Genomic DNA, 11227 nt, shown 5'->3' on the forward strand with positions numbered 1-11227 from the left:
AGGTTGGGTGCCTCGCGCCGGGGGCCGTTGGGAGGGAGTGCGCCCCCGCCCCCCCTCCCCGGCCCCCACAGCTGCACCGCCGCTGCCGGGGCCCCACCTTCCCGTCGACCCCCGCGAGAAGGTCCTGGGGCTGCCACCCTCGTTCCCCCGATTGGGGCCGCAGGTGAGAGACCGGAGGGGTGGGGGTGGGGGGAGGGACCGGAGGGCGGAGACGTTGGGGGTGGGGGGGGGGGAGCGTGAAACCGGAAGGGGTACCTTAAAGGGGAGGTCGCTATTTCACCGCCGACTTTTGCCCGCTGGGCCGGCTCCGCCCTCTTAAAGGGCAAGGGGCTGCATTGACAGGGCGGATCAGGCTTTGCATTTTTACAGAGGCTTTCTGACTTAAAACAAATTTTTTCCCTTAAAAGGCGGTTATCTCATTAAAGGCCAGTGGCCGTTTCCCAAACATTGAAGCAAAAACTCCTGAGTCCTGGTTGCTTCAAAACGATCCCTAGTTTAGCTCAACAAAGGTGGAGATGGGTCTGCAGTGGCAGCATCCCCTTAAAGGGGAAGTCCAGCCTGCTGAAAGGGTGTGGCGCGGCCTTTTAAAGGGGATGCCCTCTTCTTGCTAAATGGGACCCCGCTGTTTCAGGGCACGGATATCTCGTTTAAGGAGATGCTCGGCCTTCTCAAAGGCACGTGCAGCTTCTTAGGATCAGTAGGTTCTTTTTTTTCCTTGTTTTCTTTTTTTGGAGACGGAGTCTGTTGCCCAGGCTGGAGTGCAATGGCGCAATCTAACCTGCTTATATATTAAAGGGTACGCTTATCTTTTAAAAAGGAAGTTATTGGCTGGGCGCGGTGGCTCACGCCTGTAGTGCCAGGACTTTAGGAGGCCAAGGCGGGCGGATCACTTGAGACCAGGAGTTCAAGACCAGCCCGGCAACATGGTGAAACCCCGTCTCTAGTAAAAATACAAAAATTAGCCGGGCGTGGTGGCACGCACCTGTCATCCCAGCTACTCGGGAGGCTGAGGCAGGAGAATCGCTTGAACCCGGGAGGCGGAGGTTGCAGTGAGCCGAAATCGCGCCACTGCACTCCAGCCTCGGTGACAGAGTGAGATCCTGTCTCAAAAAACAAAACAAAACCAAAAAACCAAGAAGTTCTTACAGCTTGTCCGAAGGGGATGCCCAGGCTTCGTTCATTTAAAACTTGTTTACTGAGCACACACTCTGCCAGACATTATTGAAGGCACTGGGATGGCATACAACAGTGAACCAGACAGAAGCCCCTATTTTCACGGCGTTGACATTCTAGCATGGTGAGACAGAATAAAACAGAAAACACACTGGTCATACAGTAGCGGTTCTCATCTGGGGGCAGCGGTGCTCCCCTGGGGCGACATTGCGGCTAAGACTTGGAGGTGCAGGAGTGCGCTTTGTGGACAGTGTAGAGGAGAGCTTCATAGGCCAGTGTCAGGCGTCCAGTGGGTCAAGGCCAGGGGCCAGGGATGCTGCTCAACACCCTACAGTGCACAGGACAGGTCTGGCCCCACAGACCATTCTGAGGCTGAGAATCCCTGGCTGTGAAGGTGATAATCGCTGTGGGGGAAAAAATAAGGCAGGAAAAAGGAATGGGGAGTTGGAAGGGATTGTAGGTTTCAATAAGGCTGTCGGGGAAGCTCTCACAGAGTGGATTTCAGTGAAGACTCGGAGGCGAAAGAGAGCAGCAGGCACAGGTGGAAAGGAAGGGCGGTTCTAGGCAGGTGCCCTGAAGTGGGAGCAGGCCTGCCTGGCCATCCTGGGTGACCAGAGTGACCAGGGGTAGGTGGCCAGTGAGGATAGCAGGAGGACAAGTCAGGGAGGGGACAGGCCGCAGCCTGCAGGAAGTCAGCAGGCTCGAAGACCAGAGCTGTGGCAGATTTCTGAGCACAGGAATGCAATGCCCAGCCCTCCCTGTTGACTGGTTCACTTCAGCTGCTGTATTGGGAACAGAAGGGTGGGCAGGGCACGGGTGGAAACACGGAGATCCGTGGGGAGGCTGTTGCAGCTGCCTGGGAGAGAGACAGTAGTGCCTCAGATCAAGGTGGAGGCCTGTGAGAAGCGGCCGGATCCCGGATATGTTCTGGCTGGAAGGGGAATCTGCTGACAGAGGTGATGAGAGGAGGCGAGGAGCCTCTGGCCTGAGGTAGAAGACTGCTGCCGTTTTCAGAGATGGAGAAGCTATGGATGGAGTAGAAGTTGGGGGCAAGGAGCAAAAGACTATAGATTTTGGGCACGTTAAGTTTGAGGTGTCTACGAGTCGTTCAGATGGCACAGTCTAGCAGGTGGTGTGGCATTCAGAGGGTAGGTCTCATAGAGCTGGAGACCTGGAGTCATTGTTTGTAGACGGTGGAGTCCTGAGAGTGGGTAGGGGCTCCCAGGGAGAGAGGACAGAGAGAAGAGGACCAAGGGGTGCCCAAGCCCCCGGTGCTCCCATATCTAGAGGTCAGGGAGGTGAGAAGGAACCAGGCTGGGGACTGAGATGGGGTGACAGGTGGAGTACAGCGAGGGAGCGAGGTATCCTGGAGGCCAAGGGGAGGTGGGCCACGGACCCAGTGACAGGTGAGCCATTGCGGGCCATGCACCACCGAGGCCGTGGTGGAGTGGGGGCACCAGTGTGGGACTGAAGGGGTTTGAGCGGGGAAAGAGCGGGTTGACACTGGAGTTGCTCTGCTATGAAGGAATGGAGAAATGAGTTCGCAGCTGGACAGGGAAGTGGAGTGAAGAGATTTTTGGTTTTTAAAGATGGGAGACATAGATTGTTGGTTCTGCAGATGGGAATGGTCCAGGAGAGGAGGAAAAGTGGAGGATGTGGGTGGGAAGGCAGAGTCCATGGGCACCGGGTCAGGCCTGTGGGAAAGGACCACGCAGGGTTTCTGGACCTCCCATTGTTGACATCGTGGCTGGGATTGTTCTTGGCTGTGGGGCGTCCTGTGAATTGTAGGGTGTTGAGCAGCATCCCTGGCCTCCGCCCACCAGCTGCCGGGAGCACTTTCCTCTCTAGTTAACAGATAACCCAGAATGCCTCCAGGCACTGCCAGATGTCCCCTGGGTCAGACGCACAATTTGTCCCAGTTGAGAACCACTGGTGTCGTGGTCAGAATGTGCGAACCTTTATTTTCACAGAGGCATGATCAAGGACAGGGTTGCCTGCCAAGAACAGGAGGGGAGAGGAGGGGCTGGAGGTTTCAGGAGAAAGAAGCACACCTGCGGAGTGCATGGACCAGAGACATGCAGTGTGAGCCAGGGAGGGCGATGGTGAGGGGGCCGCAGATTTCATGGGCATGAAGGCAAAGTGAGACTTAGGCCAGGCAAAGTGAGACTGAGGCCAGGCAAGGCAAGGCCAGGCAAGGGGGTGCCTGTCATGGCCACCTGCAGCATTTGTGCAGGGTCAGGCGGGAGTGAGGATGTGGGCTGGCTGGAGGAGGCAGGGCGGGCTGAGTGGTAGATGGGGATGGGCTACAGTCTAAGGATTTTGGGAGTTGAAGCACCAAGCGGGAGTGACCTAGAAGGCTTTGTGGTGGTGGGAAGTAGGTTGTTCCAGACTCAGACCATGAGGACAGTTTTTTTTTTTTGAGATGGAATCTCTCTCTATTGCCCAGGCTGGAGTGCAATGGCATGATCTCAGCTCACACTGTAACCTCCACCTCCTGTATTCAAGCAGTTATCCTGCCTCAGCCTCCTGAGTAGCTGGGATTACAGGCGCCCGCCACCATGCTGGGCTCATTTTTGTATTTTTAGTAGAGACAGGGTTTCATCACACTGGCCAGGCTGGTCTCAAACTCCCGATCTCAGGTGATCTGCCTGCCTTGGCCTCTCAAAGTGCTAGGATTGATTACAGGCGTGAGCCACCGTGTCTGGCCCCATGAGGAGGATTTAGTTAGCAGGAAAAAGTTTAGGGTATGGCAGTGGGAGGAGTGTGGAGGCCGAGGCGGAGGATAAAGTCTTAGAGGGAGAGCAGCAAGGAGCAGAGCCAGGAGAGCCCCTCTGTGTGTGGTCTTCAGGGACCTGCCTGTCTGTAGAGGGAGTGAGCAGACTCCTAAAGGCAGCGCTTGCTGTCTTGAAGGCGGGGCCCCGCCTTCTCAGACCTGGCCAGCCTCCTAAGGAGGGTGACCACCAGTTTGCTGGGGAGTTTCCATTTCAGTACTGAAAGTCCAGCATGGCTGGCACCTGCTCAAGTTCCAAGCAAACTAGGACCACTGGAGACCCTAATCCTAAGGAAAGTCCCCTGCAAAGGGGGTGACCTGGGGAGGTAGTGTGTGGGTTTGGGGTTGAGATGACCCAGTGCGGGGGTGAGCCTCTGACCCGGAATCCCTCCCCCAGGTGTGATGGTTGGCTCCCACGTGGACATGGCCCCGGCCTCTACTGCGGAGGGGGCCGGGGAGAAGCCAGGCCCTGCGGCCCCTGCCCCAGCGGCCCAGTACGAGTGTGGGGAGTGTGGCAAGTCATTCCGGTGGTCGTCCCGGCTTCTGCACCACCAGCGCACGCACACAGGCGAGCGGCCCTACAAGTGCCCAGACTGCCCCAAGGCCTTCAAGGGCTCCTCGGCCCTGCTCTACCACCAGCGAGGCCACACAGGCGAGCGGCCCTACCAGTGCCCCGACTGCCCCAAGGCTTTCAAGCGCTCCTCCCTGCTGCAGATCCACCGCAGCGTGCACACCGGCCTGCGGGCCTTCATCTGCGGCCAGTGCGGCCTGGCCTTCAAGTGGTCGTCCCACTACCAGTACCACCTAAGACAGCACACAGGCGAGCGCCCCTACCCGTGCCCGGACTGCCCCAAGGCCTTCAAGAACTCGTCCAGCCTGCGGCGCCACCGCCACGTGCACACTGGCGAGCGGCCCTACACCTGTGGCGTCTGCGGCAAGAGCTTCACGCAGAGCACCAACCTGCGGCAGCACCAGCGCGTGCACACGGGCGAGCGGCCCTTCCGCTGCCCGCTCTGCCCCAAGACCTTCACCCACTCCTCCAACCTGCTGCTGCACCAGCGCACCCACGGCGCCGCCCCTGCCCCCGCCCCGGGTGCCGCCCCCGCGGCCCCGCCCCCCCAGCCCCGGGAGCCCAGCGGTGGTGGCGGCAAGGTCTTCGTGTGCGACGCCTACCTGCAGCGGCACCTCCAGCCCCACAGCCCGCCCGCGCCCCCCGCCCCGCCGCCCCCGCCCGTGGTGCCCGAGCTCTTTTTGGCGGCAGCGGAGACCACGGTGGAGCTGGTGTACCGCTGCGATGGCTGCGAGCAGGGATTCAGCAGCGAGGAGCTGCTCCTGGAGCACCAGCCGTGTCCCGGGCCGGAGGCGGCGCCCCAGCCCCAGGACGCACCCGCCGAGGCACCCAAGGCCGACCAGCCACCGTCCCCTCTGCCGCAGCCCCCTCCTCCTGCCGCCGCCCCCGCCCCTGGCTTTGCCTGTCTGCCCTGCGGCAAGTCCTTCCGGACGGTGGCCGGGCTCTCCCGCCACCAGCACAGCCACGGGACTGCCGGCGGGCAAGCGTTCCGCTGCGGCAGCTGCGACGGCTCCTTCCCGCAGCTGGCCAGCCTCCTGGCTCATCAGCAGTGCCACGTGGAAGAGGCGGCGGCCGGGCGCCCGCCTCCGCAGGCCGAGGCCGCGGAGGTGACCTGCCCCCAGGAACCGCTGGCGCCTGCCGCCCCCGCCCCGCCACCACCCCCGTCCGCCCCCGCGTCTGCGGAGCGACCCTACAAATGTGCCGAGTGCGGCAAGGCCTTCAAGGGCTCCTCCGGGCTGCGCTACCACCTGCGGGACCATACGGGCGAGCGGCCCTACCAGTGCGGCGAGTGCGGCAAGGCCTTCAAGCGCTCCTCCCTGCTGGCTATCCACCAGCGCGTGCACACCGGCCTGCGGGCCTTCACCTGCGGACAGTGTGGCCTCACCTTCAAATGGTCGTCCCACTACCAGTACCACCTGCGGCTGCACTCGGGCGAGCGGCCCTACGCCTGCGGGGAGTGTGGCAAGGCCTTCCGCAACACGTCGTGCCTGCGTCGCCACCGCCACGTGCACACTGGCGAGAGGCCCCACGCCTGCGGTGTCTGCGGCAAGAGCTTCGCGCAGACCTCCAACCTGCGGCAGCACCAGCGTGTGCACACGGGCGAACGGCCCTTCCGCTGTCCGCTCTGCCCCAAGACCTTCACCCACTCCTCCAACCTGCTGCTGCACCAGCGCACGCACTCAGCCGAGCGCCCCTTCACCTGCCCCATCTGCGGTCGCGGCTTCGTTATGGCCGCCTACCTGCAGCGGCACCTGAGGACGCACGCCCCGGCCAACACGGCTCCCAGCACCACAGCCCCCGCCGCCGGCTCCCAGCCCCCTGCTCCACTGGCTGCCGCCCGGGCCCCGCCAGCCACCCAAGATGTCCACGTCCTGCCCCACCTCCAGGCCACGCTCTCCCTCGAGGTGGCTGGGGGCACGGCCCAGGCCCCGAGCTTGGGGCCAGCAGCGCCCAACTCTCAGACGTTCCTCCTGGTGCAAACTGCCCAGGGCCTTCAGCTGATCCCTAGCAGCGTGCAACCCCCTACACCTCCGCCCCCTCCCGCACCTCCCAAGCTCATCCTGCTGCCCTCCTCCAGTGCTGGGGCTGGGAGCGGCCGTGCAAGGCAGGGCCCGCGGGCAGTGGGGAAAGCGGGCCAGGGGGCGGGAGTGGTCTGGCTGCCAGGCCCTGGGGGTCTAGGGGTGCAGGGAGCGGCCAGCGCAGGGACCAGCGGGGCAGCGCAGAGCCTCATCCTTCTGCAGAATGTAGGGGGTGGGGAGGCAGGGCCACAGGAAATGAGTGGGGTGCAGCTCCAGTCCCTCCGGCCAGCCCCAGAAGTAACCACGGTCCAGCTCCAGCCAGCACAGGAGGTGACCACGGTCCAGCTCCAGCCAGCACAGGAAGTGACCACGGTCCAGCTCCAGCCAGCACAGGAGGTGACCACGGTCCAGCTCCAGCCTGTGGCCAGCCAGCTCTCCAATTCCAGTGGGGGAGCTGTGGCTACTGAGGCGCCCAACCTGCTGGTTGTTCAGAGCGGGGCAGCTGAGGAGTTGCTCACGGGCCCCGGCCCCGGGGAGGCGGGGGATGGTGAGGCCAGCACCGGTGTGGTCCAGGATGTCCTCTTTGAGACACTCCAGACGGACGAGGGCTTGCAGAGCGTGCTGGTGCTGAGCGGGGCCGATGGCGAGCAAACCCGGCTCTGCGTACAGGAGGTAGAAACTCTTCCCCCTGGGCTGACGGAGCCGCCTGCCACCGGCGCACCCGGACAGAAACTCCTCATCATCCGCAGCGCCCCAGCCACTGAGCTGCTGGACAGCAGCAATACTGGAGGAGGCGCCGCCACGCTGCAGCTCCTAGCCCCACCGCCGTCAGGCCCAGCCTCGGGCTCCGCGGGGCTCCCCGCGGCTGCAGCCTCCCAGATGGTACAAGTGGTCCCCGCAGGAGCTGGGCCTGGTGTTATGACCCCGCAGGGCCTGCCCTCCATCCAGATTGTCCAGACTCTACCCGCAGTCCAGCTGGTGCACACGTTTTGAGAAGAGCCAGTAATTCCCCTCCCGCCCCACACAGAGACCCCGATTCACTGCCAGGCAGGGCGCGGCGGGGTGCTGCAGGCTGGGCTTGCCTAATAAAGACCCGAGTATCCCCGCCTGTGTTCTGTTTTCCTGAGGGGAGGGAAGGGGGCAAAGTCATGGTCCTAGCCCCGGCCTGGGCGCGTGGTCTTAACACTTGCGTCCTAGGGCCAGCCACTACGTGGGGCTCAGTTCCCCTGTCCTGAAACCAAAAGACGTAGGGGTCATTATAGTGGGGAGGTGGTGGCATCTGACTCCAGGGAGTGCCACTTGTTCACTGTAGGTCGCCCTGCTGCCCCCCCTCGTCTGAGAAATAGAGGGATCCTTATGCGGGAGGGCCCTGCGAGCCCGGGCGCCCCGTGGGTGGAATGGGGTCCCTGGGGATGGGGGGGTCGGGCGCCGCTGGGCTGGGGGATGCTGAGCGCGGCACCCATGAGAATCCACCCGCGGGCATCGCTGCCCGGCGCTCAGGTTGCTCAGCAACGAGGGAACGTGGGACTGGAGCTCGCGCTGGTCCCCAGCTCGCCGTCCGTCTCCTGCCGGCGCCCGCTCCCGTTTTTCCCCAGGTCCCCTTTCCCCGTTGCTCCTTCTCTAGGGACAGGAGAGGTCACCTCCCGGCCCGCCGCAGGGTCACTGCTCCCCGCCCGCCCTCCGGGGAGCTTAGCAACGGTTGCTACGACCGGCAGCGGGCAACGCCCCGTCCCCAGCGCGCGCGGTCTGACGTCACTTCCGCCGGCGACCCCCTCCAGACACGCTCCCGAAACCTTGTCAAAGGACCAAAGGCGACCCGTGCAGGTGCTTGCGGGTCCTTGTTCTTGTGGCGCGGGACGGGGACGACTGTCGGGGAGGGGGCGCTGGGGACCGGGGCGGAGCGAGCGTGGTCCGTTCTCTGGCATGTGGGGAGGGGGCTCGTGGCCCCGTGCCTGGGAGGGAGCCCCGTGCTGCAAAGTGTGGGCGTCCACAGCGTGTTTAGGAGTGTAGATCGCTGAGTAAAACGGGGGAGGGGGATCCCAGGAGACTAGCAAGGTCGCTGAGTATTGTGGGGGGCGCCTGTCCTGTCCTGTCCAGATCCTCGCTTGTGGGTCCCGAGGGCCCTCATTGTCCTGGTCGGGGAAGTGCTGCTGCTGCTGCTCCCCACCCCTCGGGGGGCTTTGGGGACAGAGGTGCCCCCCTGGCGCTGACCTGCTTGTGTTCTCACCAGGTGCACGACGCCAGCTCCCTTCTGGGGGGCGGGGGCCTGGGGGCTGCCATGGCCCCCAGCCACCTGTCAGTGCGGGAGATGAGGGAGGATGAGAAGCCCCTGGTGCTGGAGATGCTGAAGGTGAGAGGCAGGGGCCCCAGGGGGCCTGGGAGTGGCTGGAGTGGGGGGCATTGCAAGTGGATTCAGCCACCCCCTCCCACCCACCTGAGCCAGCCTGAACCCCTGGAGCGGGATCTTTTCTTCCTGATCCTCAGCCGCCCTGGGGCTGGGAAGGTGTTCGGCAGCTCCAGGTGCTGCTGAAAACCGCAGCAGGTGTGGCAGCTGGGGACTCACCCCCCAGCCCTATTGGGACCCCAGCACCATTGCCCTCCCTAGTCTCCCATCTCCAGTTGGCCCGGCACTCCAGCGCAACAGCCAGCTCTGTGCCTCCTACCCCAACTCTTCAAAGCACAGCCAGCCCCCCAGTCTAGCCTAGCAGCCCCCCTCCAGCCTCCACTCCAGCCTGAGGCACGCTCCCTGTCCTTACTTCCCTGGCGCCCCACTGCGGCATTGCTACTGAATTGAGTGCCCCCACAGCTCCTGACTCATTCTTCCATCCATCATTCACTCTCGTTCATTCACTCCATACCCAGCGTGCTACACTGGTGACCATCGGACTATACTGCCTTCCCTTCCCATTTGGGAGCCCTCGCCCCGCCCCGGCAGGGTCTATCTCTCTTTGTCCAGGAGGCCTAAGCGTTTTGGATGGCTGAGCCACCCCTCCTGCCCACAGGCCGGCGTGAAGGACACGGAAAACCGCGTGGCCCTCCATGCCTTGACACGGCCACCGGCCCTGCTCCTCCTGGCAGCGGCCAGCAGCGGCCTGCGCTTTGTTCTGGCTTCCTTCGCCCTGGCCCTCCTCCTGCCGGTGTTCCTGGCTGTGGCTGCCGTGAAGCTGGGCCTGCGGGCCCGATGGGGCTCACTGCCTCCACCGGGTGGCCTGGGGGGGCCCTGGGTGGCCGTGCGGGGCTCTGGTGACGTGTGTGGGGTCCTGGCCCTGGCCCCTGGCACGAACGCAGGGGACGGGGCCCGCGTCACCCGCCTGTCTGTCTCTCGCTGGCACCGCCGCCGGGGCGTGGGCAGGAGGCTGCTGGCCTTCGCGGAGGCCCGGGCTCGGGCCTGGGCTGGGGGCATGGGGGAGCCCCGGGCCCGGCTCGTGGTCCCCGTGGCTGTGGCTGCCTGGGGGGTGGCGGGGATGCTGGAGGGCTGCGGCTACCAGGCCGAGGGAGGCTGGGGCTGCCTGGGCTACACGCTGGTGAGGGAATTCAGCAAAGACCTGTGACGGACAGCCAGGGCAGGGAAGGAGGGAGGGGCGCCAGCACCTGAAGAGCGCCTACTGTGTGCAGGTACTTTTACGTGCTCTCCCTCGGTGAGTCCTCAGCCACCCAGGGCCCAGAAACAGAGGCCTGCCGAGGGGAGGAGCCTGGCCTCTGCCTGGCCGTCAGCAGTGTGAGGTCTGTAGTGTTTGAGCTTCTAAGAGTGAAATGACTCCTTTTCCCTCCTGGCCCTCAGGGGCCTCTCGAGGTCAGCCTCTCCAGAACCCCTACCTCAGCTCTGTCTGCACTGAGAAATCTCCCCGGTGGATGTCTGCACAGCCTGTGCTGTCTGTGCCCCAAGCCTGGGAGAGCTATTTGGGGAGGGGGAGAGGAGGCCCAGCAGAATATGCCCTAGAGTTAGGGTTTGCGACTCCACCTCCCTGGGACCCGGATTGGGTCAGATGCCTGTGCTTGGAGGGGACAAGGTGGACTCCTTAGCGGGCGCGGTGCACAGGGCTGCCAGGCCTGGCCCCTCCCCGGGAAGGTCAGTCGAGAGCTGAGATGGGCAGCGCTGTCCCTTCCCCCAGACCCGTCTGGTTTTTTACACCGTTTGTTAATAAAGCCCGAAACCGCTGTGTGCCTGCCTCATCTCTGATGCCTTTCCCAGGCTGTCTCCGGACACCCCCCGCCCATTTCTGTCTGGCTCCTCCTTTCCCCAGTTAACATGAATTGTTGGGGGGCGGTGCTGGACTGGGAGAAAGGGAAGCTGTGAGCTCAGGGGCAGCCCCGGGCCCTGCCAGCCCCTCTGAGTCACGCTCCCTATTACCGAATTTTTTCCACCTCACAGCTGCCTGGTGTGCAGGGAGTGGGGTGTGTGTGTGTGTGTGTGTGTGAGAGAGTGGAGGAGTGTGTGGAGCCCCTCCCATTCCCAAGCCTTGACCCTTGTGCTGCTGATCGCCCGACCCCAGCTCCCTCTGGGACGGTGAAGTTCAAACTCCTCTCTCAGCTGGGGACTGAGGGCTTCACACTCAGATCCACCAGTGACGGTGAGGACTGGAGGGACGGGTCTTTCAGTCTCTTTTCCTAACCCAGGAAGTCCCTCCTGGTGTCTGGCTGCAAATCTTCTTGCTGCTGCACCAAGAGCCCCCAGGTCTGCCCAAGCCCCAACCC

General features: G+C 63.4%; 2 protein-coding genes across 2 annotated transcripts; both read left to right on the forward strand.

The window, feature by feature from the left end:
* ZNF628 (zinc finger protein 628) lies at positions 1 to 7640 on the forward strand (the record flags this gene model as incomplete). The annotated part of the gene is made up of 2 exons (XM_033224489.1): positions 1 to 163; positions 4341 to 7640. Coding segments are annotated over 2 exons (3348 nt in total), but the record flags the coding sequence as incomplete, so codon positions are not given.
* Positions 7641 to 7787: 147 nt separating this feature from the next.
* NAT14 (N-acetyltransferase 14 (putative)) lies at positions 7788 to 10694 on the forward strand. The gene is made up of 3 exons (XM_033224490.1): positions 7788 to 8356; positions 8763 to 8882; positions 9535 to 10694. The coding sequence occupies exons 1-3, from the start codon at positions 7889 to 7891 to the stop codon at positions 10081 to 10083; spliced, it is 1137 nt and encodes a 378-aa protein (XP_033080381.1). The 5' UTR covers positions 7788 to 7888; the 3' UTR covers positions 10084 to 10694.
* Positions 10695 to 11227: the final 533 nt, after the last annotated feature.

This window comes from Trachypithecus francoisi, unplaced genomic scaffold (genome assembly GCF_009764315.1).
Source record: "Trachypithecus francoisi isolate TF-2019V2 unplaced genomic scaffold, Tfra_2.0 Lachesis_group12, whole genome shotgun sequence".
NCBI lineage: Eukaryota > Metazoa > Chordata > Mammalia > Primates > Cercopithecidae > Trachypithecus > Trachypithecus francoisi.